General features: G+C 36.9%; 2 protein-coding genes across 5 annotated transcripts; one reads left to right on the forward strand and one right to left on the reverse strand.

The window, feature by feature from the left end:
• Positions 1–4551: 4551 nt before the first annotated feature.
• Positions 4552–9429, reverse strand: LOC127972276 (upstream stimulatory factor 1). Of its 4 annotated transcripts, none has more exons than XM_052575679.1 (11): positions 9285–9429; positions 8771–8837; positions 8636–8685; positions 8380–8495; positions 8010–8123; positions 7774–7924; positions 7583–7637; positions 5723–5781; positions 5548–5642; positions 5342–5470; positions 4552–5114 (listed from the first exon to the last, which is right to left on the reverse strand). In XM_052575679.1, exons 1-11 carry the CDS (start codon positions 9412–9414, stop codon positions 5025–5027), a joined length of 1056 nt encoding a protein of 351 aa, XP_052431639.1. In that variant the 5' UTR covers positions 9415–9429; the 3' UTR covers positions 4552–5024. The 4 variants fall into 4 exon arrangements, with proteins under 4 accessions (XP_052431639.1, XP_052431637.1, XP_052431638.1 ...); XM_052575677.1 differs by having other exon boundaries at positions 7550–7637; XM_052575678.1 differs by having other exon boundaries at positions 8350–8495.
• A 7652-nt stretch (positions 9430–17081) lies between these two features.
• On the forward strand, positions 17082–26629 carry LOC127972270 (alpha-2-macroglobulin). The gene is made up of 34 exons (XM_052575666.1): positions 17082–17249; positions 17524–17704; positions 17782–17938; positions 18517–18569; positions 18722–18742; positions 18941–19106; positions 19192–19276; positions 19371–19485; positions 19585–19705; positions 19796–19905; positions 19990–20160; positions 20244–20477; positions 20581–20793; positions 20910–21059; positions 21198–21323; positions 21499–21592; positions 21882–21981; positions 22689–22914; positions 22985–23111; positions 23190–23311; positions 23410–23461; positions 23540–23623; positions 23710–23886; positions 23997–24072; positions 24256–24412; positions 24512–24586; positions 24669–24831; positions 24922–25115; positions 25197–25409; positions 25511–25632; positions 25729–25810; positions 25958–26041; positions 26143–26248; positions 26345–26629. The coding sequence occupies exons 1-34, from the start codon at positions 17164–17166 to the stop codon at positions 26383–26385; spliced, it is 4284 nt and encodes a 1427-aa protein (XP_052431626.1). The 5' UTR covers positions 17082–17163; the 3' UTR covers positions 26386–26629.
• Positions 26630–27738: the final 1109 nt, after the last annotated feature.

Raw genomic sequence — 27738 nt, forward strand, 5'->3', positions numbered from 1 at the left:
CAGATGTGCCTGTTTTCTGTAAGTCATATTACCTCTAATGCCATTTGTAAAGAAGAAAAAAAAAAAAAGAGTCATGGAACAACTCAAGGTATCATTTACGAGAACTTTAGGAAATGATGGATGCCTTGACGCATTTATGTATACACCGACCTGATAGACATATTGCAACCTCAACAGCGGAATTTTTGGTGATATATAAATTAAGCTGTATTTAAAAAATGCAGTAAAACTCCTTTTCAGCTATGTATGAGAGTTTGATGGATGGACTATAGCATCATACCACTGTAGCTCAAAGTTTTTATCCATGAGCTATGCAAGTCTGGGCAGGTCTTTACACTGAAAAGCATTGTTTTCATCGACCACTTGTTATCCTGAATGAACAGTAAGGCTGATGATACATGGGGAAACAGTTTGAGCAATGTTGCCGTTAAAGAGTAACCAGGTGAGACACAAGGCCCAAGACCAATATAAAGTATCCAGGTAGAAATTTGTCACCCAATTTCAATGGTAGAGTGCCCAAACAACATTGCTCAATAAAAAAGTTGCCCCATGTATCATCGGCATAAAGCTACAAGATCTATTACAGCATGGAAAGTACACAACAACTGCTGAAGAGCAAATGCTCAAAGATATAAACCTAACTGGCTTGATCAGTGAGTTCAGCAAATGATTCATCAACAGCGGAATCACCTGTTGAGAAAGGAGACGACTTATGAAAGGCTTCATTTTTTTTACAGTTAGCACATAAACCAGGACATGAAGCAGGATTTACCGTTCAATCAACACTGTGTAACATTACTGTGAATCCTTCCAGAATCAAGCCGGAACAAGTGAAGATCGCTCATGTCCAAGGGAATGTACTCTCCTATAGAAATTAATATTTTGATACAAAGTATAGCCTCCTGAAATCCAAGTTTCTATTGCTGTATAAATACAGTACCATTTTCAACACTGAAATTTTTTATTTATTTATTATTATTTTTTTTTTTGCAGTAGATCGGCATATTAGAATGATTTCTGAAAGGATCGCATGACACTGAAGACTGTAGTAATGGCATTACATCTTAAAATATTTTGAAATAGAAGACTTTCTTTCTTTTTTTTGCAATACATAGAAAAGTCTACCAACTAGAAAAGATAAACATCCCAGGTTCATACTCAGTAATGAAAGTTATTTATATTAACCAGAATAATATTTAGGTTCAAAAACAGAACCACTCTCATCCCTCAGCTGTTTGTTGAAGTTCATGTAAACCAAGCCTTCATAGACCTATAAGAAGGTTAATAGAGACGATCATGTTCCACACAGTGCATATCAAATTAATATGAATGTACAAACCCGCACAACTTTATCCTGTAGACCAGCTGTGATTAACAGCTCATCTATCTCTACATTGAAAATGAAGTTGGCTCTGATTGGTTTAGGAAGATCCTGTCCCAGGATAAAACTTAGCTAATAGTTTATTTCTACATAAAAAAGTTCTAAATAAAACCACTGATTGGCAAATGCTACACATTGGACTCTTTTCGAAGGAAGTAGAAAACCACACTGACTAAAAGCAAGATGAGATACCCTCCTGAAGCTTATCAAGGAATCACATGACCGAAAGCTTAAACCAGGGTGTCCAATCCTACTTCTGAAGGGCTACTGTCCTGCACAGTTTAGCTCCAAAACCAATTAAACACACCTCAACCAAAAGTAACCAAGGTCTTTAGAATTAATAGATTCATCCAATTAGGTAAGCTGGAGCTAAACTCTGCAGGATCTTGGCCCTCTAGGACCAGGATAAGACACACCGTCTATGTGCATGCTTATGCTTACTTGTATACAGTACAAAACATAAATAGATTTTGTCTGAATTTCTCTGTCACTGTTTTAAGTACGTTTATATTCTATGATTATGTCTTATGTCTATTTTCTTTATCCAATTCTACAATTTATATGCCAAAAATAAATTTCAATTCCATGACAAACTGAATAGACTAAACTTGCCATGGGACCCTTATTAATTAAATAAAAATACAAAAAAATAAAAAGAAAGGAAGAATCTAATGAGCTTGGTTAATTTTATAATATCAGAAATTTCTAATGTCTATTTGATCTAATGTCTAAATTCTTTGTATTTTGATGATGTCCTATCTATATATCTGTAATATCTGCCTATGTGAGATTTATGATAATGCCAAAACAAAATTACATTTTATGATAAAATTAATGAACAATAAATGTTAATCAGAGCTTGTTAAAATGGCAAAATGAAAAACCATTAAAATTACAACAATGGCTCATATCTCACCGATGGGTGTTTGGACACACTTCGACAATTCCTCTGGTGTAGCTCTTCTCTCCTGACTCATAATAGCTCATAATGTATAACAAGTTCTCCAGGCTCAAGCATCAAATACAGGTAATGAGAATTACAACTGAGTAGGAATTAGACCAGTTATTTTAACAAAGTAAATGAGTGTAAGGAATAGTGATGAGTGAGAGTAAATACAGATGTGTGTGTGACGTACAGTAAATGCAGTAATTACTGGGTATGGGGCAAGTGGGAAAGTACAAATCAATATGGACCTGGATGGGTCACTGTGTATGATATCTCACCCACTAGAATAAACTTGTAACAACACAATCAAGCCTTAGATCTAAATCTACCTTAGATCTGAAAAAGCAAATTACTTGTGCAATCTTAAAGTTCTGATCAGCACAAAGCATGTCTCCTGCAATCTGCAAAATTTGATTTTCACAGCCTAAAAAATTTTAGATTTAAAAGAATAATAACCAAAAAAAATAAAAACTTGCTGAAAATGTACTCACATTCAGGCCAAGATAAGTTTGTTACTGAATGAAATTTAGCTTAATTAAATTTAGCATTACATGACTTGCCACGCCCTTTTATTTTGGCCAGAAGTAACTGAAATACAATCATGATGCATTTGTATTATGTTTTCACTTTATAACCCATTAATTGATAGACTAGAGTGGTGTGGATTACTTGTAACCACATAGACTTCACTGAAGATCTGGTGGGAGGGTAAATCCTGTGTTGCATTAGTGTTCATGGAAAACATTTACAATTATGCTAAAAGTACAGAACAACAAATATTATGACTAACGTTTTGACAGTTTCCCACCAGAAATCCAATATTCCCCCCGACTCCAGGTAAAAGGGCTTTGGGCACACTGGTCAGATGAGCAAACAGACCTGTAACATCACTCTTGCGATACAAGTTTAGTGAAGCTCAGCATTTCATAACATATTCTTATCCATAGCACACTTTCTCATTCTCTTTCCTTTCGTTTTGAATATAAATTTATAATGTATAACTGAATCGCGTCACTGGAAACCCTGCAAATCCTTAAGACCGCAGTTTGAGCCAGCGGCTCAAATTCATATGGCTCAGGCCCTGGCCCTGTGTCCACAGACACCTCGACATCCTCCCCTTCAGGTGAGGGGTGGGCGAGAAAAGTCCTCTAGTTCAAATGAACGCTCTGTTGCAAAGCTACTTGCATCACTCTCCATTTTAGTGACTCTCGACAGCTGCTGTCAATCAATACGTCACTGCGGGTCTCAGGTTCATGCCCCACCCGGCTCAGCCCCACCCTCGGTTCGTCTCCTCCATCTCCGCTGTGCTCTGCCCACTTTTCAGCATTTTTCAAATATTGCCAGTGGGTGGAGTCAGGCTCTGAACAGGGGTTTAGTTACCCTTTAAATATACAGGCTTTTTAATATGGCAAACCGTTTTAACATTCAACTATTTAAACCAACCCTATACGTATACTAGGATATGTATACTAAGAATCTTAATCACTACCAAGTAATGATTAGAGAAACAAACCTTTTTGAAGCTTTGAATCAACTAATCCAATTGCTTCGCAAAATGATTCATTGTTTCAAAGCACTCGATAAAACACGGTGTTTACTGAAATCACATTACTTTGGCATTCTGATATGCGCTCCGAACCACTGTTTCGAAAACAAAAACGATTCTGAAAAGTTTTGAAGTTTCATGAAGCAGTGCTTCGAAAGTGGCCATCACTACTAGCAAATATCCATGTAGTGACTAGTTAGTTATTTAACAAGCACAATAATTAACCTTAAATGTCGCTAGTAAGTGATTTCTTTTTAAATTTTATTAATTGCTTTTAATTAGTAGTTATACTAACTGGTCAGAATAGCTACTTTACATCTAAAGTGAAATGCACACTAGTATCTTAAAAATGTTGTCTAAATAGGTATAAGGATACATAGAATAGATACTACCAATTAGTAAAAGAAAACGTTAGTTTTAAGGAATAAATATTCAAATGGCTTGCCATAATGTTCGTGTGCATAGAGGAATGTCTAAAAGGCAGGTCCCTATAATATTAATATTTCAGTCTTCAGCATTTTCAGTTGCCTTATATTTGCTATTTAACAAAAATGGAAAAGAATATCTCCAGGAATGGGAGACTGTTTGCATATTTCTGTTAAATACTTTTTTTTTTTACACAACAACAAACTTGTCGATGCGGAGATGTTCAACAGATTGAGATCTGAATCTAGAGAATAGCTTTGTGAGGAAAATGTGTTATTTATTTCAGTACTCTGCATAGTGAAATCTACTATGACCATATTGTGAATTGTCAATTAGCAGGCAGTTATTTGACATGCTCATTATTCTGACAAATTAAGCTAAAAAACCTGAACTTCGAAAGTATGAAATATATGAAAATGCATTAATAACACAAATATTTGACATTACTAATTTCCACAAAGTTTAGAAGAAACGGTACAAAATAAACAAACCTGTCCTGGTACATAAAAAAATGAATGTTAAATAAGATAAACGTACAGGGGACACAAAAATAAAATATGTACATAAGGCAAGATCCAAATGGAGAATCATCACCAGGTTGTTTAATACTGCATTATGTAAGTCCTGCAATGTTCAAGGTTGTTTAAAAACATCAGAAAATTGAATCTTCTGCGCTGAATGTTTTTCGATCTAAATTCTCAAAACTCCAACATCCTTTTAACTCTTCACTGGGGTTCTGCACTTGCTGCTGCAACTATGCCATGCTGCCGGAGCCGGCTCCTCAAAATCTGATTCTTAGATTTCCAATCTTCCACCTAAAACAACAAAACAATTAATGAGAATAAAACCTCTACCCAAGACTCACTTGGAGATTTAAATTAACTTAAATGAATAAAATTTTTCTGTAAAATTAAAACCAGGATCAAAATGACGATTCAATTGAAAGTTAATTATTATACAGACCTAAATTATCATATTAATATAATTTATAATTTACAGATATAATTACAGTTATCCCTTATTGGTGCAACCAGTAAAATACCTCTTGCCGTAACAGCTGGTTATCCATCTTCAACCTATCAAGGGTGTTCAGTTCATCTCCTAACCTGCTGTTACTTTGTCGCAGCTCTTGAATGTAATCGCAGGCCTTTGATAGGATCCCACCTTTACTCTGAAACACACACAACACCAAATTTAGAAATAACCCAGCACTTCCTGCTGCTACAAGTAGACAGTACTAACAAATACCTGTCCAGTTTTAGTGGAATCCATGGTGCAGTCTGGAATTGTTTTGGAGAGCTGAACAATCCAGTTGTTAATTTTGTCTCTACGTCTTCGCTCGACTGTAAAGTGGTTTGGAAATAATCACTTGCAATTAATCTACACAACTAACCATAAGTCATTTACAATTATTTTTCAGTACCTTCATTGTGCTGAGCTCGCCTTTTATCATCTCTCGAATTTCTTGGCCCCTCTGTCTTACTGCAAGTATTTACAAAGTATGTTACAACAAATGTTTTTGTTCCTTGGGTTCATTTTGTTCCTACAATAATCCATTAATCCAGATTCAGTTCAGTCAACAGCTAATTTAAATACACGTTACACTACAGGTCAAACATTTAATTTTTTTTTTTTTATTCTGGTTGGAAAAAAGCCTCTTATGCTCATAAAGCTGCATTTATTTGATTAAAATGACAGAACAAAATATTTTATACTTTCAACCACCAAGGATCATGTGACACTGAAGACTGGAGTAATGATGCTGAAAATTCAGCTTTGCCATTAAAGGAATAAGTTACATTTTAAAATATATAATACTAGAAAGCAGATTAACCAAATAAATGCAGCCTTGTTTAGCAAAAGAGAATTAAAAAAAATAATAATAATAAAACAAAAAAATTATTCCATACTTTTTCGTTTTCACAGTTTAATATAACAGCATACTTATACTGATATCAAAATGATAAATTGAGTCCATTATTTTAAATTCATTTTACATTACTGTTAAAGGGGGGGTGAAATGCTATTTCATGCATACTGAGTTTTTTACACTGTTAAAGTGTAATGCTAAACATGGACAAAGTTTCAAAAATTAATTTGTACGTTTGAAGGAGCATTTCTGTTCCAAAAATACTCCTTCCGGTTTGTCACAAGTTTCGGAAAGTTTTTTTTGAGTATGGGACTGTGATGCGTTAGATGGAGCGGAATTTCCTAATATGGGTCCTAGGGCACGTCTGCCGGAAGAGCGCGCACTCCTGTATAGCAGAGCACTGAGAGCACAAAAGACGTTCACTGATCAGAGCGAGAGCGTCGCGAAATGTAACAAAAGAAGTGTGTTTTTGGTTGCCAGGGCAAGACAACCCTGCACAGATTACCAAAAAAAAAACAGCATTAAGGGACCAGTGGATGGAGTTTATTTTTACAGAGCATCAACGGAGTTGTGCAAGTGTTTGTTCCCTGCATTTCGAAGATGCTTGTTTTACAAACAAGGCCCAGTTTGATGCCGGATTTGCACATCGTTTATTTCTTAAGGATAATGCAGTCCCAACGAAGAGGGTCACGATCGTGTGTTGGAACCGCATGCGGTGAGTAAAACTGCTTCAAATATCTCTGTGTTGTTAACTTAGCTATCGGCGCGTAAGCACATCAAGTAAACAACATGCGATGTTGTCATCAAACTGCACTTTCCACATGTACAGCTTAAAAAAAAAAAAAAAGACGACAAAGTGGAACTTTGGAACTAATTTTCCAAAACCGCTAAGCAAATATATACAGTTTCAGTACATACCACATAGACGTTGTTGCTGATGCTGCTCTTGTTAAATTTCAGCCTCTGGATCTGATTCTGGATCATAAATATACGCTGAATCTGACTGTTAGCCATGGTTTGTTTTTCCTCACGGTAAAGTCACAGCTTCAAGACGCTCTCAACGCAAAAGCCTACTGGCGCTCGTGATTCTTTAGCTCCGCCCACACACCACGCCTCCAGCCGGTCGTGTTTTTCCGGGAAAAACCGGTACAGACTATCTTTCTCTTATGAATATAACAAAACTAAAGACTTTTTGGAGTTATGGAGGATGCAGTACTACTCTATAGGTACTCAAGATTAACAGGATATTGAGTGAAAGCGAGCATTTCACCCCCCATTTAATGATTTTTACAAACTGCAAATAAAGAAGTGCAAAGAATGCAAAACAGCAAAAACTGAATAGAGAAATGTATTAAACGAGGCTGGAAGAAGCAACATTACGCATTGTAAGGTTGTGTACGAGGTGCAATAGACCTCTGGTTGGCTCCAGTAAGGACCTCCTGTGGAGACATCATAACATATAACTGACCTGAAACAAGAGCAAAAAACAAATAAAAATAAAAACCCAGTCTGTTTTGCAACAGAACTGATGCACTGTTCAATTGATTCACTGTTACTATCAAATGAAATGCATCATTTATGTTCAAAAAGGTTTGATGATGTACCTGCAGGAGCACTTTGACTAAGCAGAGCATCTGAGGCCTGAACACCAGTCACCATGGTCCCGGCCGCTGCGTCTGATATAGTAGCAGGATAGTATGTGTAATGGGTTTCTGTGCCATCGCCATCTAAGCCTTCTGACTGAGAAAAAACAGCCTGAAAAACATTTTTAAATAATATTAAAATGAAATGTAATTAGGTTCAATTCTATTCATCTATATCAGGTGAAGCAATTTTGCACCTGCGTAAGAGGCTGTGTTGTAGCAGGAAACCCAGTCACTACACTAACAGCTGTTGCACTGTCAGTTTGAGCTTCCAGCTGTCCATCTGCGACTTGGATTACGCGATATGTAACCTGAGGAAAAATTAAGAGGATAAGTTGTTATGCAATACAATCTTACACTTGTCTGTAGAAGCTACCTAAAGTGAAAAAAAAGAGATCACTTCGAGTCGTTGTCAGAAAAAACATTCTATGGGAACAATTAAGTTTGGTTTATAATCTGTCTGCATCATCACCAGGTGTAAACTGGGCCTAAGTTCTCACTCAGGTCTGAATGTAACCCTTCCTCTCCATCTCCTACCTGCCCTGAGGGAGGGTACAGCTCCCCTACCTGCCCCCCGGCTCCCTCTGTCTTGAAGAGGTATTTGATCGGCTGCTCCGAGGAGAATGTAGAAGCAGACTGAATAGTTGTAATTGCTGATGGGTCCTCTGCAGTAGCAACTGCCCCTGAGAAAGAGAGAAAGAGAGAGAGAGAGAGAGAGAGAGAGAGAGAGAGAGAGAGAGAGAGAAACACACACACACATCAATTTTCAAAACTTACTTAAAAATAAACTTGCATTACTGCATCACCCTTGATCTTACAATACCTTCTTCAATGACTGGAGAATTGACATCAGGTTCAGAACTTTTCTGGTGTCTAAAAACACAACATTTAAAATATGTAGTTAAAATAGTGCTATTACAAACTGTATAGTTCAAGTATTTGATTATTTGCTACAAACCCTTTCATTTCCACAGTCAGTCTGTACCAGGTAAAATGTACCTTCACTCCCAGTAGCCTGATCAAACCTTCACAGAATCCGACAGAGGAAACCAACAATATAAACGTTAGCATAAAAATACTCGAGAACGTGTGAGTACTTCATAAAATGTACACAATAACCGTTATTAACAAAACTGGCCAACAGGAGTCACTCCTTACTTACATTAACACTCCGGATGTGTACTACACGGTAAACATTTTAAAATAAATAAATTTTAAATTAGATGCACAAGAATAACTTAACTGTGCAAAATACAAAGTTATTTATAATGAATAAAAATATAGATTATATTTGATTCAGTTGAGAGGATAGCTAGCTAGCTAACCTACCAGTGCTATCTGGCAAGCTTAAACAAACAAAAAAAAAAATTAAATGCGCCGCGTACACGAATAAATCACTTGCATCTACATTTAGCCATAATGAAATTGATGTTTAAGTAAGCAAAATAAATATGTGAATTCATTTATCTCACCGTTTACTATTGTTGTGCCGTCTTGTTTACAACAGGAGCAACCGGAGCGGTTAGTCTCTGCGCATGCGCACAGAGCCGACTCCAATAGGACATTACTGTGTGGATTGGCACATGACCGAAGGAGTATCATCACAGGTTTTTTACGGAAGTTAGAATGTGAACTTTTTGGGGTAACGTTAGTTGTATAAAAATATGCATAATTTTCTTTAAATGTCATTTAATCGCCTTGTTTTGTTAAGTGTCAGAAAGTGAAATGTTTAAACTTATTAGGATTTGAATTTAGCAACTGTATGCGTATAATGTCGTCTTTTAAAACAAACGTGACATTTTATAAAGCCGTTTCGTTCCGGATAGCAGTGGATAACGTTCTGGGTTCAATCCAAAAACGGGAAAGCTGACTAACGTAAAGTTATGTAGGGAGTGCGTTTGTTTTAGTCCAAATCTGAGAGTAGATATTAGTATTATATGTCTTCAGAAAACGCCAGACGGCGCTGGAGGTTCGATCCCTCGTCTTCAGAAAACTCCAACTAAAGTAACCGCTGAGCAATCACAACACTCATTTCGTGTTGTTACATGGAAACCACATGTACACATTTTATGATGTTCTTTTTACTGTTTATCAAATGACGATTATTTATAGGTTACTGTGTGTGCATAATTATGCAAATTGATTTTCTGAACTGTTTTTTTCTAAGCACATTTTACCATTTCCAAACCACATCAGTTAATCAGTCTTAAACTATTAATTTTGTGTTTAGTAATTTATAAGTGATATATAATTATCCATGAAGCCTGGAAGTCTTATATTAATGTGTGCAGGTTTTCTTTAAAATTAAAAAGATAAAATTAGCCAAAAAAGAGATTGACCTCAGACTGAAAATTCAAAAACTATTGAATGCCCACAAGAAGCATGCAGTACTAATGCAATACTATAATTTGCAAATTCAAGGCATGACCATTGGACAAGGAAATGCTCTTTGAGTCAGCAGGGTCAGAAAAAAACAGAAAAGACTTAACTGCAAAAGAATTAAGAATAAATGTAAAGAATTAGGTGTGAAACCATCAGGAACCATTTAGTCTCCAACACCACCATTTTCCAGAACTGCAACCTACCTGGAGTATTATTTACCTATAAGTCTCAGAGAACCTGACGCCTTGTACTTCTGAAGAGTCCAGGTAGGTTGCAGTTTTAAGAAATGGTGGCGTTGGCTGGAGACTCCAGAGCAACAACACAAACGTTTCTTTACATTATATAGTGTTTATTTTGGGGAAATATGCATAATTTGAGATTTGGTGAGAGTGTGACATAGGTCTATATGTTTATGGCTTTCAGGAAGAAAAACAACAACAACAACACACACACACACACACAGACACACACGTTTGTTTTTGTGAAAAGTGGGGACATCCCATAGGCGTAATGGTTTTTATAATGTAGAAACTGTATATTCTATGGCCCTTTACCAACCCTACCCCTAACCCTAACCCTCACAGGAAACTTTGTGCATTTTTACTTTCTCAAAAAAACCTCATCCTGTATGATTTGTAAGCGTTTTGAAAAATGGGGACATGGGTTATGTCCTCATAAGTCACCCTCTCCTTGTAATACCTGTGTCATACCCATGTCATTATACAAAGTTGTGTCCTGATATGTCACAAAAACATGCCCACACACACACACACACACGACTGTCTTATGATGCATGCATACACTGTTGAACATTGTTAGTATATTAAACTATCAGAGTGTTAAAAGTTTGCTTTTAGACACAGGACCAAATGACGTAGTTGAAGAAACAACAATAAAGGCTTGTTGTAAATTATTATGCACCTTATTTTTTCCCATAAGAGTAGGCATAGCCATTTAATGGGTCTGGCTTTTGGTCTCAACTGCATCCAGCTATTTTTAGCTGCACAAAACAGCTTGTTTTGCTGTTTGATATTGCATATGGGTGTCTTATCATGATATTTGAATGTATCATCTTTACATTAAGTAGCTTTACTTTATCTGTTATGTGAGTTTATGTAATTTATTTTTCATTTAATAATGTTTCCTATACTCCTATACCTGATTTTACAAATAAGCTTCTTGGAAGAAAATAAATGCTATTAACCACAGCAATTTGGAGACATTCAGTAATGGTCCACTTCCACGGCAGTCCTTTGGTCGCTCTAGAAAAAAAAAAAAGATGCTTAATCTGTTAAAGGGTGGAGGATAATGAACTGATGTAAAAAGATAGAAAGCAAAAATTCAGAATGCAAAATTCAGAACTCAACCAATCTAGGTAAACAGTATATTGTATAACAGTATATTTTTTCCACAAAATGCCCATATTTTCCCAATTTTGGCAAAGTTCCATGTTTTTACAAAAACATTCCAACTATATTAACCATTATTTATTGGTCGAGATTAAGTTAAGAAACTGACACTAACCTTTCCCAGTGTATTTCACAACGTGTTTCTTCTCTTCTTGACTTGTTTTCCGTGACAGAGAGCATACATAAGTCTTGGTCTGGTTTTGGTAAATCTTGGCATGATCTTTGATAATGAGTCGACACACTTCAGTTGTAGCATAGAATGAAACATTGCTGTTATCCATTGTCTTGTTTGAGCTGGCGATTAGTGTCTCGCCATCATAAAGTTTGCAGTAAAAGGCTGTGTTGTCACAAAGTGGGTAGTAACAATCAACTGTTAGGCTTTGGTTTTTATTGACACAGACTGTGAGTACTCCAAAATCTGGTTTATTATGGCAATAGACAGCTGAGGAAGAAAATAATCATCATGTATTTTGATTTGAATGTGCATTGATGTAAATGCTCTCCTGACAGTAAAATAGTGTTATAGTTCCTTGAAAGTCTGTAAAATGATTCAGATTTTATTTTATTTTACAAATAATAAACATTACATGCATAGAGACCATGAGTGATTTAAAAACTTTAATCTTGAAGATTAAAAAAGTGTAACTTGAATCAAATCACATTAAACTTAAAGGCCTACAGTATATGAGATTTGTGTGCGATTCTTACCCGAGAACAAGAGGATGACAGCAATCACTTTAATATTCAAGTAGCTCTCTGTGTGAAGCAATAAAAACAAACAAGCTAAAACAAAAAGTAGGGTTTCATTTCGTAAATATGGAACTGCTTTTTTTTCTTTATGTGTATAGAGGATTTTCTCTCACACCAAGGGTTAAGAATAAGAATTAAAATATAAATTATAATATCTATTATTTAGTCTTTAAAGTCACAGATGATACCCAGAAAAAAATAAATAAACAGGATAACATTAAAGTCATCCGTTGACACACAAAGGATACTGGCATCTACAAATTTGAGCTATTATACAGATAGTTGACAGGATCAACAGTTTGAAGACTAAAAGATTCATAACAGAAAACAATTAGAAAGCTCTTACCTTCGATCATTGTTGCTTGAATTTATTTGCGTTTTGTGTTAATAATCCTTCTTTAAACTATTTGAAATTGAGAGAAACATCTAATGTTGTCAGCAGGGTTCCGATGAGAGAAATCAACAGGAACGTGCTTTTGCTGAGCTTTTATAGCATTCATTTGTGTGTGCTGAGGGATTTAATGCATTTCCAGATGAAGATAATTATAATTAGGAAACTATTTCTTAGAAAAACATACGTACACCCCAATCTTTCTATATAGATTTGAATTATTACTATATACTATAACAGCCTACAATATATCACCCTTTATTTTTTCTTAAATCATGAAAAATATTATAGTCAGAGAGAACCGCAGCCTTCCCAATTCACAGTCCATCAGTGTGCCTTTTACATGTGCTAAAACATCATGAATTATAAATGGTACTATCAGAGAGATGAATTTCCGGGAGATGTTATAACAACTTCACTTTGATGCATTTCTAACCATAATCATAATTGATATTCTCAGAACTACTTGTTTAAACTCCACATCATGTAGTCACTTGTACGAATCAGAAAAGCAGTTCCTCTTCAGGACCTCGAGCTGCGTCGAAAACGCTTTGGGGAACGTGCTAAGCATGAGCGACTCTGAATATCGTGTGTAATCAGTCCAATGGAAGAGTGACGTAAACGACCAGGAAGCTATAAAAGCACGTGCCGCGCAGCTGGCGTCAGCTTCGCGTCTTCAGCAAGCACTCTGTGTGTGAATGTCATTTGTTTGTCTTGTGAGTCTTTTTTACTGTTGTCTGTCCAGTAGAGCTCCAAGTCATGTCTAAGAGCCAGGCGAAAACCAAGCGTATTAAAGGCGAATCCGGATCACGTTATATGGTAAATGGTAAATGGACTGCATTTATATAGCGCTTTCAACAGACCACATGGCCATCCAAAGCGCTTTACAATTTGCCTCACATTCACCCATTCACACACACATTCACACACCGACGGCGGTGTCTGCCATACAAGGCGCCATCCAGCTCGTCGGGAGCAGCTGGGGTTAGGTGTCTTGCTCAAGGACACCTCGACACTTGGTCAGGTGGAGCCGGGGATTGAACCACCAACCTTCCGGTTTGTAGACAACCTACATGAACCACTGAGCCACTGCCGCCCCCAGTTATAGGTTGTGTGTTCCTCCCTGCCCGCGATATATAACGAGCGAGGATACACACAGCCTGTGCGTGGTCTGCCTGGGAGCGAAGCACGCTGAGTCGGCCCTCGAGGGGGCTGTCCGCACTGTGAGAGAATGTCGGTGCGGCTGCTTCGTTCCCGGAGGGCTCTCTTTGAGGAGGGGGGGCCTTCGCCAGCGTTCCCTGCGGTGCTGGTCCCGCTTCTGCTGAGGCAGAAAGGCGGCTGCACTCGTGGGGTTCACAATTGGATTTAGGCGAGTCCCTATCTCCTTCTACTTCCGCCAGACCCGGTGCCCAATCATTGGAGTCGGAAGCACGCTCTACGGTTCCTTCCACCCAGGGAGAGGGATCGACACTCCGCCTCTCTTCCTCCGAGGAGGTTGACGTGGAGTCTGTCGACAGTGATTTGCCACCCCACTCGCCGCAGTATGAGGAGCTCTTAGAGCTGGTGACTCAGGCAGAGGCCAAACTGAACATTGATTAGCCTGCCGAAAAAACAACTGAACTGCAGCGAAGCAAGCTCTATGAACGCTTCCTGCCGTGCGAGTCAACCACCTCCTAGCCGGGGCCTTCCCTTCTTTCCCGACCTGCATGAAGAGATCACCAGGTCGTGGAAACGCCCATTTTCAACCCGCCTCTACATCCCCTTGTCTGATTACTATGATAACGTAGTGGGGATGGGAGAGCACGGCTATAGAGCGATGCCTCGGGTGGAACAGACGCTCGCGAGCTATCTGTCCCCCTGTGCTGCATCGTCTCTGAAGGCCCCGTCATTGCCCTCCAAGCCGCTCAGAACAACATCGGCCTTGGTGGGCAAAGGGTACGCGGCTGCAGGTCAGGCTGGTGCGTGTCTGCACACCATGGCGGTGTTACAGGTGTACCAAGCCAACCTGCTTAAAGAGCTAGATGAGGGAGAGGAGATCAAGTCCCACGATATTTCTAAGCTAAGAAGCACCGCTGATCTCTCCCTCCGCGCCACCAAGGAGACTGCCCGAGCGATTGGGAGGTCCATGGCAGCTATGGTGGCTTAAAATGCTTATATATATATATATATATATATATATATATATATATATATATATATATATATATATATATATATATATATTATAAGCATTTTAAAATTTCTAATTCTACGTTTTTTTTTATAAAGTATTCCTATTTCCTCCCATTCCTTTCTCTTGTCCAAAATCTCCAGATCAATTTTTGCTTCAGGTATTATACATACAGGCACTTCACTCCATACTGAAGAAATACTGCATACTGTATCAAATATCTGGTATATCAAAGCTTCATACACTTTCACATTACATCATTGAAGATCTTTCTGATCCCCATTCTTTACCAGCTATTGCCAGCATAAAATGTACATTTTTCCTACACTTTTTCTCAACTTCTTCTATATTACCAATCATATAAAATCAGTATTAATAGAAAATGTATTTGTAGTGCAGAAGTGGAAGAACACAAAAGTGGTTTGATGAGAAGATGAGTAAGGATGTGTGGTGGATATGGAGACAAAATAGAAGAAGTGATAGAAGAGGCAAATGAAGTAGGCTTATCTATAAAACAATGGCCACTACGATCAAGACAGGTTTGAATATTTGGAAATTAACATTGTCCTCAACTATTTAAATGTTTCATAGAAGAGGTATGTAATCCATCAATGTGTACTGCCCTGTTATATTGTATACTGACTGTAATGATTTATAATCCAGCTTCAAAACATTTGTACTGTGTACCAAGGAATGGTGACCGAGTGAAGCAGCTAAGATATTAGTATGTTCAAGTAAAACATCTGTGTATGTGCATACAGTAACGACTTTACAGCAACATTTTATAGTAATATATTGTACAGTAAGTCTGACCTTTACACATTTGCTATAAAGGCAGAAGAGAACATGCAACATGTATAAATTTTGTTTAAATGTGTCTTTTTTCAAAATGAAAATACATAAAAGGATTTTAGGATATAGTGTATTTGGAACTGTATTTAAGTGAACCACCTCAGAACCTAACCAAATCAAAAGGGCTGGAGTTATGTGTGAATTATTGTTTGAACTCTCATTTTGACGGCACCCATTCACTGCAGAAGATCCATTTGTGAGCAAGTGATGCAATGCTAAATTTGTCCAAATCGGTTCCAATGAAAAAACAAACTCATGCACATATATATATGAGATATCATATGCAGTTTTTGCTCTCTCAAAACACTTGATTCACCACAAGCTGGTCATGCCTGTTGGCCAAAAACATACATAAAAACACCTTTTACAAACCATTTGCAAATGTTTTCTTGAAAGTCTAATCTATCAAATCCAATGACACATCGTATTTGTGTAATGTGTGTTTTTTCTTTAATTTACAGGAATTTACTTTTTTTTTATATATTGGCTAAACAGGCCAATAAGAGATAACTGCTACTACTTTTTTTATTACACAAATGTCCCAACCCTAACAATGACTCACTTTGTCATGATATTGCAATGGTAATAGCTTTTTGGTGAACAAAATTCAGATATTAGGATGGGTACTATAGTTCCAAGTTTGTTTATTTACTGTCAAAAATGCAGGAATCTGATCTTAAATGCAGGGATGTGATCTTAACATGGCAGCATCCATGAGAGGGCAAGTTCTTTAGGAGTAAAATGTTTTTACTGGAAAAGAATGCACGTTTGTATTTATTACTTGATATTGATGATGTATTATTTTCAAAATTGTAAAAAAAAAAAAAAAAGCTGCTCTGATTGATTTCTTACACAAACTGACCAGTAGCCCCTCTTTTACACATATGTGTGTGTGCTGTGTAAACAGGGACAGCAGGTCAGTGACCATGGTTTTTCACTGATTGCAACATGCATGATGATGAAACAATATTAAAAACTAAATATGAAGATAATCTTAAGATTTTTCAAATGTTTCTATTATATTGTTTATATTTCACAGTGTAAACATATATATATGTGTTGTCTTTGGATGATATCTGGTACTAATTACTTGTTGTTGTTTGTTATTTCACAGAATTGAAATGATTCAAACTGTGCATGATGATAGAAGGAGTGGTTATGCAATATCTTGAGACCTTTGCACAGTGTCCCAAAGCATTGACTGGGAAGACACGTTTAGTAATGATCTGATATTAGATTAATAGGATTAACAAATGTAGGTTATTCCAGAAATTAATTATTAATTTGATGATGAATGCAACTAATTTCTCAATAGCTTGTTTTGGACAAGTTTCCTTTAAAATAAAGACACGGTCAAACTTTTGTTCATAGTGTGTTCTGCACGATCAGCCTTCATCATGGCTTTCAATGCGCTGTGTATTTGGAAAGGGCTAATTTTAGTTTCTTTCCTCTTCCTTTCTGTCCATGGACAAGCCTCAGGGCCGTAAGTACCTTTAAATGATAACTGTTTAGTAATATCTACATATAAATATTTCATTAAACTAAAGCGATCTTTTTTGTAAATGTTGCACTTGAATAGGATCCTTAAAATGCTGAAAGTTTTCTGAACTATACAATGCAAAAATAATAATACTATATTCCCAAACATGGGAACTGCTTAAACTGAAGTGCAGGAAGTTCTAGAATATGTATTGGAATACAAAAGCGGTAGAACTGTGGACAAGCAAATCTCTTTATGCTATGATATCTCTCATCAGGTCTTTCATGGTGACGTTTCCTGCAGTCATCGAGTCGGGATCTGAAGCTAAATTGTGTGCAAGTCTTCTCAAACCCAATGAAAGCCTTGCCATGAACATTTATCTGGTTGATGGTGATCAGAGCACTTTAATGCTGCAGGAGAAAGCTGAGGAAGAGTTTCACCGATGCTTCAACATTCAGGTTAGCCAGCAGGAAATGTGCATTCACACATCATTTAACATTTTAGTCAAGATTTAAAATAACATATCACCCAACAGACACCTCTGGTAGAAGCAGAATCAGTGCAGGCAGTGAAAGTGGAACTTCAGGGGAAGAACTTCAAGATGACTGAAGTGAGAAAAGTCGTGTTCAGACGTTACAACCATTTGACTTTAATCCAGACTGATAAACCCATCTATATTCCAGGACAGACAGGTGAGCTGTTCATTTTATAAGATTTGAAGTTCAGGGAATAGTGAGGCTGTTTAGTTTGTTTCACACTGCTGATGGTGTTTTAATGGGATGTCATTAGTGAAAGAGCATTAGCACTGTGCGGCACAATAGATATAGCCCACAGTAGCCACACCCCAAACCACTGGGCTGTTTCATTCTGCTTGGTTTTATTTGCATCTGATAGTACTAAGTGTATCTTTCATTGTCAAATATATTACAAAAACTGTTTTATAAATGTACTCCTTAAATGAACAACTACTCTATATTGAAACTTTAAAATATGTGGTCTGCTCACATGTTTACTTGTTCTACATATGAGATATTTTGGAAATGACATTGTTTTCTAGTTATACTATGTAATCTATCTGGTATTTATGGAGCAAGTACATTTAATTTAGTCAGTGTTTGTTTATTCAAATTGAATTCATTCATTTTCAAATTAGATTCAAATTCAGTTTTCTTCCCACATTTCTTAGTTCCTCTAATTTTGCACTGCATCTCAGAAATGAAAAGTTGCGAAGTTTGTAATCTTATGTTATAACATATCACTCATTTCACAGTGCATTTCAGAGTTGTCACCATGGATAGAAATTTCGTACCCTTTGATCAGAAGGTATGTATCTACCTATATTTAAAAATAAATAAATAATAATAATAATAATAATAATAATATACATATATATGTACCCTGCAATAAATATTTTATTTGCAATGGATAAAAAAAGTAATAATAATGATTTTTTATGTTTGTTTGTATGTTTTTAGTACAGTACAGTCGTGCTGGAGGTAAGCACATGGTACCCATCTTTTACAGCCACTGGTGTCACACACAACAAAAAAATTTATGGAATTTGCATTTCACATGTTTGTTGTACTTGCAGTTATTAAATATTCAGTGATTATAGATTATTAATAATGGTCAGCCTCTACAGTAGATTAATAAAGCTGAGCTATATCAACACTGTGTTCTTTGGGATCAAACAGGACAATCAGAATAACAGGATTGGTCAGTGGAAAGATGTTTCCTCAACAAGGTGGATATTGCAGCTTTCTCATGAGTTGAACCCAGAGGCCCGCCAAGGCATTTATAAACTAAAGGCTTATATTGGTGAACGGGCGATCACACATTATTTTGAGGTGAAGAAGTATGGTAAGTGACAATATCACGGAACGTTTTTGCAACGTAAAATCTTACCCATAACCTTTTTAATTGATTCCATGGTTTTGCTTTCCAGTTTTACCAAAGTTTGAAATGACCATGAAAGCTCCAAAAGAAATAACGTTTGGTGATAGTGAGATGAATATGGAGGTTTGTGGAAAGTAAGTGAAGGTTTTTTCTGTTTTACTGCATTAAAATTCTAAAATACTATAAACAAAACATTAATTTTTTTATTATATATTATTTACTTTATAGATACACATTTGGTAAACCAGTGGCTGGTAAAGCAAGAGTGGAAATTTGTCGGGAACATTTGAGATACATTTCTCAAACAGACTTGATTTCACCATGTTTGGTTGAAACTACTGAGGTGTGTGACTGCATTATTTTATTTTAAATATATGAAACATTTTCATCATAGTCTTTGTATTGGATGTTTTCAATGGATATTTTTGTACTCTATCTGCAGATGAATGCAATGGGTTGTGCCCCCTTTACTTTGGACACATCAATCTTTTTTAATTCTAAAAATGAGAGATTTCTAAAAGAACAACTTACTTTAAAAGTGAATGTAACAGAAGAAGGAACAGGTAAGAACTTCGAAAAACTACATTTACGTTAATATTAATTTTAACAGTCATATTAAACAGTTATATTTAATTGTTTGTTTGTTTTATCAGAAAACACCATGGATAAATCTGAAACTATAAGTCTGACATATGAATTTGGTAAAGCTATGTTTAGTGAGCTACCCAAAAGTTATGAACATGGGTCAGTTATACAGGGAAAGGTATGTTTTATTTCTTTTTACATTAATAGTGAGTTGTATTGAAATACAGTCTGATTAAAAAAAAAATGTTTTCCTGTTGAACAGATCAAAATTGTGAATTTAAAAGGAGCACCTCTTCAAAACAAAGACGTTTATCTTTTGGAGGGTAAACTGTGGTCCTCAAAACTGCTCCTAAATCTCACTACAGACAGTGATGGACTGGCCAGTTTCTCTCTTAATACATCTAGTCTTTCTGAAAGTGATATTAAACTAATGGTATGATAATATTCGTGCACCCAGTGTTTGATCAACTGATGTCTTTGGTAATTGAAAATAACTCGACATTCTTTGTTATTCAGGCAAGTGCATATCCAAAGTTCCAATATCAAAGCTTTAAAACACCATACTTCTCTACAGAAGAAAAAACAATTCAGCTTCTCCGACCCGACACTCTATACACCCCAACATTAAGTGAACTGATTATAGAAGATATTGAGCAACCATTAAAGTGTGATGCTGAGTTTACAGTGACCATCAAGTATTATTTTGTTGGAGAGACTGTTCAAGACTTCAAAACTGACATCGTCTATATAGTGAGTACAATTGCTGCATGTCCACAGGCTATCTACAGTATTACAATCATGCTTTCCTCTGAGATTTTTAGTTTGTCATTGGAGTGTCATCTGTCTGTTTCAGGTCTTGTCCAGAGGAGTGATCGTTCATCATGGATATGAGAAGGTTGAAGTCAAGTCTTCTAATGGAGCAGCAAATGGCAGAGTGTCATTCAAACTGTCTGTTGGTGCAGATCTAGCTCCTGCAGTGCAGATTCTGGCCTACTGTGTTCTGCCCAGTGAAAATGTTGTTGCTGGTAGCAGAGATTTCATGACTGAGAATTGTTTAAAAAACGAGGTACACAAAAGTTTCTGAGATAATTTAGATATCACTGTCTTTAAACCTCATTTTAACACAACAAAATTTTCATCACAGCAACACTAAAATGACTGGCTCTGCTGTTGTCGTCACAGGTTTCTTTGCAGTTTTCTCCTGCTAGAGCAGTTCCTGGTGAGAAAAACACTCTCCAGCTCTCAGCTCAGCCTGGTTCACTGTGCGGCCTCAGTGCTGTAGATCAGGGCGTCCTGATCCTGAAGCCAGGAAAACGTCTAGATGCTGAAAAGGTTTAATTGTATACCTCACATGGCTAAAATGATGGCTAATGTTAAAAAGCTGTCTACATTACAAAAGATGAATATTTCCAATAACATGTTTTTAGTAGTTTAATAATTGGTAAATGTTTTTTTTTTATCTCATCACAGATCTTTAACCTGCTGCCAGTGCGGTCAGTTTCTGGTTATCCTTACAATGCCGTGGATACACCGGAGTGCCTGGAAGTTAGACCTCGTCGTGCTGTGTCACTAGACCGTGTTTATGACAGCTTGTTGGTAACAAACTGCTCATTAAATTGTTGACGTTACTTATAAAGAGAAGAAAGTAGGATATAATTAAAAAAAAGATAAACATAGTATTACACCATTCTCAAGAAATGTACATTTTAATTTACTTTGTTTTTCAATTTCCATTCAGTTTCATTTCATGTCATTTATTGCTGTTTGACAGAACGTGGGATTGAAAATGGCAACAAATTTGCATGTGAGACAACCCGATTGTCTGACACTCTATGGTGTAACTTATCGAAGAGGTTTTCACTTGGGTACGTCTACTTGAAATTTGTAATATGATTAATGTTTTGTTGTTCCATATAGGCCTAAATTGGAGAAAATGTTTAAGGGATCCCAAAATCATTTCAGCGGAATATCACTTTGCTGTTGTTGAAATTTTATTGTTAGCAGCTGATGTCTGAAATGGATTCAGATGCATAAACAAACAACAGGTTTTGTAGATGAATAAATGCATAAATAGAGACTGATGGGGGAATTTACTAGAATCAGTTCAAACCTGCTTTTTGCACACGTGCATTAGTAATTTATTTGAATTTTCAGAAAGGAAGAATTCTGTAAAGGAAAGTTCTGCTCGACCACCTCTGGAGACAGTTCGTACCTTTTTCCCAGAAACATGGATTTGGCAGCTCACTGAAGTGGGGTATGTAAATGCCATAAAGACCATATATTCAAGGATATACTTAACAAACTTTGTAAGTGGCACATTACGAGGAAAGATAGGATAAGATAAGACTTTATTTTATACCCAAGGGAAATTTACATTACAGTAGCATAGACAATAAAACACACACACACACACACACACAAAATAGAATGAAGAAGAAGAAAAACCTAACTTAATCATACTAAAGTCCATATATAAAAATGACGATGACGACTGAATATACAAAATAAACATCATAAATACTGCCATTCACCGAAAAGTACTGTACTTCTAAGTAAAAATAAATAAATTTTCTGAACATGGATAAATAACTGGGTAAAACAGGTCTTATTAGAGTGTCAGAACCCAGGCTCAGTGCTAAGATATGCTGAACTCATCTCTGGTAGCGCTGAGTTATCAGTTTGATACACCTTTTAGGAGACGTCAGCAAAGAAAGTTGCTGATGCAACTACATAAGCAGAAATTTCACAAAAATTCCATAGTACATTGAATGCCACCAAAGTTAATCAATCACATGAACAGTTGAAGGTGACTTTGGCCCCTCCTGTAAAAAACTCTAATGTTATATGACCAGTCCAATTTATTGTTTTTGTTAACACCCAGATACTTGTACACGTCTACCATCTCAATGTCCAGCCCCCGGAAATTTACTCTGCATTTTACTGTACTGTGCTGCACAACAGGGACTCTGGATCAGCTCAGGTTCCTGTCACGGTTCCTGACACCATCACCTCTTGGGAGACGGAGGCCTTCTGTCTGTCCTCCAAAGGTCTGGGTCTGGCTCCTCCTGCTCAGCTGACAGTTTTCCAGCCCTTCTTCCTGGAGCTCTCTCTGCCTTACTCCATCATCCGTGGAGAGATCTTTGAGCTGAAGGCCACTGTCTTCAGCTATCTGTCCAAGTGCATCATGGTGAGACTTCAGACTCAGTCTTATCCAATCATATCAAATATGCCACTAATCAGGTGAGTTTGATTGACAGGTTAAAGTGACTCCAGCTCCTTCCTCAGACTACACTCTCAAAGCCTCCTCTGATGAACAGTATTCATCCTGTCTGTGCGCTAATGGAAGAAAAACCTTTAAATGGATCCTCACTCCTTCTGTTCTTGGTGAGTTTTCCAGTCTGAATCATTGTTTCTCTGTGTTTGTGTATGTTTGTATCTTCACGTACATGTCTTGTGTTGTAGGAGTCTTGAATATTACAGTCAGTGCAGAGGCTGAGTCGTCCCAGACTGTGTGTGACAATGAGATTGTGAGCGTGCCAGAGAGAGGACGCATTGACACAGTCACACGAAGTCTGCTTGTACAGGTCAGCGCAGGTCAAACAGCTCTCAGACGTCATTTCTTCATGATCCTAATGCTGATTATGTCAGTATGATGTGTTGATGTTACTGTTTTATGCTGCAGGCTGAAGGAACTGAGAAGACTGAGACCTACAGCTGGTTACTGTGTCCAAAGGGTTTGTCTGCAGAAAATATTTAGCATTATAGTGTTTCTCTGCTGATCACTGATGTGTTTCTGTCTCTCTGGTTCATAGGTGACAGTCTCACAGAGGAAGTGGATCTGAATCTTCCTAAAGATGTGATAAAGGGATCAGCAAGATCCTCTGTTTCAGTCATTGGTAACATTTACATACACAAGCAGAAATGATATGTTTGTGTTTGGGTTTTTAAAATGTAATCAGTTTCATTGGTGTTTGGTTTTTAGGGGACATACTGGGTCGTGCACTGACAAATCTTCACGGATTACTAAAGATGCCGTACGGCTGTGGAGAACAAAACATGGCTATTCTTTCTCCCAATATTTACATTCTGCAGTATCTGGAAAACACAGAGCAGCTCACTTCAGCCATCAGAGAGAGAGCCACCGGCTTCCTTAAGAGTGGTGAGAGAAATTAGTCAGGTCAAGAAAATTCTGAGAAATGAACTCACAATACATTGGATTTCAGAAAAACTTGATGAACCCAAACATTTAATCGCTGTCAAACTCAACAGGATATCAGAGACAACTGAACTACAGACATTACAGTGGTGGATACAGCACATTTGGACACGGAGATGAGAATACATGGTAAAAAGGGTTTGCTCTTATTTTTATCAAAGCAAATAAGTTCATTTAAATTAATAAACCCAGGCATCCTGTATAAAATATTATATAGTCTGTCTTCTCTTCTTCTTTTTTAAATTGAGTTGATTTTGAGTTATCATTTGAGTTACATTACAGGAACTAATAATTAAATTAATACACCACCAGGTTGACTGCTTTTGTCCTGAGGTCTTTTGGAAAAGCGCAGAAATACATATTTATTGATCCACAAATTATTCAGAGTGCAAAGAAATGGTTAATAAGCAGACGGGATTCAGACGGCTGTTTTATCCAACAGGGAAGACTGTTCAACAACAGAATGAAGGTGTGCTATTTGTTCTTCATTGTTTGCTGTGATCAGTACACACCAAGTCTGGTAATAAATGTAAAAATGGTCTTCATTTCTATTTCTCCTCTATTCCAGGGTGGAGTGAATGATAATATGACCATGACGGCCTACATTACTGCATCACTACTTGAACTAGAAACTCCAGTCACAGTAAGTTCATCTACATGAAACACAGTAGGCTATAAACTCAGAAAAATTAAGCTCACAGTGGCTGTTTCTCTGTTTCTTTCAGGATCCTGTCGTCACTAGAGGTTTGTCATGTTGTAAGTCCGTCATTGAGGATGTCAAAAACACTTACACCACTGCTCTGCTCGCCTACACCTTCAGTCTGGCTAATGACACAGACACTCGACAGCAGCTTTTCAAGAAACTAAACGAAACTGCTATTTCAGACGGTAAGAGATTTGTTTTCAATTACTTTCTGTTGTTTTCAACGACTATACTTGTTTGTTTTTTTTAAATGCCTTTGTCCATGTGTCCTAAAGGGTCTCATCTCCACTGGTCTCAGTCTGCTTCTGCTGATGACTCTGATTCTCTGGCAGTGGAGATCAGCTCATATGTGCTGCTAGCTGTTCTCTCTGCTGATTCACTCACTACAGCTGATCTGGGCTTTGCTAACAGGATTGTCAGCTGGCTTGTGAAGCAGCAGAATGCCTATGGAGGATTCTCCTCCACACAGGTGACTCAAACTACTCAAATCAAACACTTGATTGCTGAATAATGGGTAAAAGACACATTACTGAACACATTTATTTCTCAGGACACAGTGGTGGCTCTTCAGGCTCTGTCTTTGTATGCTACCAAAGTGTTCAGCTCTGACGGCTCCAGCACAGTGACTGTACAGTCAGCAGCAGACACTCACCACTTTGATGTCAATCAGGAAAATAAGTTACTGTACCAGGAGAAGCAGCTGCAGGACGTCCCAGCCAAATACAGCATTGAAGTGAATGGCTCAGCCTGTGTGTCTGTGCAGGTCTGTAGAGCGTTCAGCTTTGCTCACTTTCTCTCTTTCTTCTCTTAGCTTTTGTGGTTATTGTGCTGTGAAATGGTTTTTGTTCATGTTGACTCTCTCAGGTCGCTCAGTTCTACAACATTCCCACTCCTACTGAAGCTAAAACACTGAGCATTGATGCTAAGATTGAGGAAGATTGCAAGAAAACCTTTGGAAAATACCTACTGTTAAATTTAACTGTGACGTAAGACCAGTTACTTTATGCTGTGAAAAATTATTATGGTTATGGCTATATTTTATTCAACATTAACTCTGATGGTTCGTATTTTCCCTTTTCCAGATACAACGGTCAACAGACAAAATCTAACATGGTCATTGTGGAAATTAAACTCTTATCAGGATTCACAGCTGACACATCATTGGTGCGTTTGACTGTAAAATGATTCATTTTTAGATTTGCTGTACTGATTCACTGTACAGCAAATCTAATGATGGAATATATTGTCTGGTTCAGTTCTGGGTATGTGACAAATAATACATTTCTTATTTTCTTTTTTTAAATCACCTAGCTTGAACTTCAACGCCTTCCGCCAACATCACTTGTGGAGCGGCTTGATTCTAAGGATGATCATGTCATTGTGTATCTGAAAGAGGTGAGAATAGAGACACATTCATATAATAATTTCAGTGATTCATTCACATTTGATCTACTGTTAAATCTTAAATTTCCATGATCCTGTTTAACATCCTGCAGGTTCAACAAAATATTCCAGTAAATCTCCAGATACAACTGAAACAGATTCTTCCAGTGAAGAATCTCAAACCAGCTGCGATTAAAGTCTATGATTACTACCAAACAAGTAAGATTTGATGTGCCATTTCATCTGTTATTATTATGCGATTCAAAAGTATACATTGCTATTAAGATCATTTCTCTGTATCAATATTTCCCGCAGGTGACCAGTCACAGACCGAGTACTCATCCCAGTGTGAATGAAGTGTCATGCTTCACTTCTGCAGTTGGATGAAGAAGTTAAATTCTCACTAAACGTTTAATGTTTCACTGTTTTTTCCAGTGTTGATTATACTTTTACAGAATTTTTTTTCTTATTATACTTTTTTTTTCTTATTGTAAAAAAAATACATGCAAATACTAGTACTCTCTTGTCAGCAAAATAACTAGTGTACTTTTCCTTAACATCATTGACAAAAAGACCCAGAAATAAAGATGTAAAAATACATTGATTATCTTATATGTATGTGGACATTTCTCACATTTTATTTGCACAGATTAAGTTTAGATGTATGAATTATCAGCATCCCTCCTCCACCCCATCTCCTTACTTCGAGTTCACTTAATGAATAGACGGGGAAGGGGGGTTACTCTAGGTTCAGTTTCCGAAAATCTACAACGGTCTTGTGCAGTCTGGTTTGTCTTTCACAAAACCCCTCACTTATTTGAGAAAAAAATTGCAATGCAATAATACCCCCCCAAAAAATAAAATAAAACTCTATTAAGTAGACCACTACTACATTCAACATGACAAACTATTAACAAATATCAACACAGTTTCAAGTGTCTCACAAATGCCTTTTTGGTTCGAATAGGAAAAAGAAAAAGAAAAAATAGTTCACAAATTGTCTCGCCAAAAAGGCTACAAAAAAGCAACGAAATTAGTCCAAGTCACAAGATCAGCAGTAATTCCAACAGTTTAATACATATAGTTCTCACAGTCAATAAGGGAAAAAATACATCAAAAACATTTCCCCGGTCAAAAAACAGTCAAAAGGCCTAGTAGTGTACTCACGACACTAAAAATTTTAAATTGTTAGTTTTGTAGTTTTTCGTATCATTTCATTAGTAAGTAAGCTCCAAGCCAGTACCTGCATTTAAAGTTGCAATCGGACAAAGGATGCAGCGAACCAGTGTAACCTAGCCTCAGTCTTGGTTAAGCGTGAGGTACATCAAATATATTATATATCAAATTTAAAAGAGATTTAAAAACAAATATCAATATCTTAAACTGAATCCTAAAATGGACAGGTAACCAGTGAAGAGAGGCAAGAAAGGGGGTGAAAAGCAGTACCCTCAATACCAACACATTGTTCCAAGCGTAAAATCAAGGTCTTATGGTCTACAGTATCAAATGCAGCCGTGAGGTCTAGTAGAATTAAAATCGCAGTCCTCTGGGTCAGTAGCAAGTAACAAGTCATTAAAAACTTTTAACAGTGCAGTTTCTGTACTATTTAAAGATCTAAAACCAGACTGAAACACTATGTGTATTCAGAGATCTAGAAATGAATTCAATTGTCCAAATACAACCTTCTCCAGTAGTTTGGAAAGAAACTG

Source organism: Carassius gibelio, chromosome B15 (assembly GCF_023724105.1).
Source record: "Carassius gibelio isolate Cgi1373 ecotype wild population from Czech Republic chromosome B15, carGib1.2-hapl.c, whole genome shotgun sequence".
NCBI classification, from domain to species: Eukaryota; Metazoa; Chordata; class Actinopteri; order Cypriniformes; family Cyprinidae; genus Carassius; species Carassius gibelio.

Coding starts and splice junctions, on each gene's coding strand:
- LOC127972270 (XM_052575666.1), top strand. CDS start 17,164: ATGGCTTTCAATGCGCTGTGTATTTGGAAAGGGCTAATTTTAGTTTCT. Junction 24,832..24,921: donor CGAAACTGCTATTTCAGACG/GTAAGAGATTTG, acceptor TGTGTCCTAAAG/GGTCTCATCTCCACTGGTCT. Junction 25,633..25,728: donor CTGTTAAATTTAACTGTGAC/GTAAGACCAGTT, acceptor TCCCTTTTCCAG/ATACAACGGTCAACAGACAA.
- LOC127972276 (XM_052575676.1), bottom strand. CDS start 9,414: ATGATACTCCTTCGGTCATGTGCCAATCCACACAGTAATGTCCTATTG. Junction 8,838..9,284: donor CGGCACAACAATAGTAAACG/GTGAGATAAATG, acceptor GATTCTGTGAAG/GTTTGATCAGGCTACTGGGA. Junction 8,496..8,635: donor TTCTCCAGTCATTGAAGAAG/GTATTGTAAGAT, acceptor TCTCTTTCTCAG/GGGCAGTTGCTACTGCAGAG.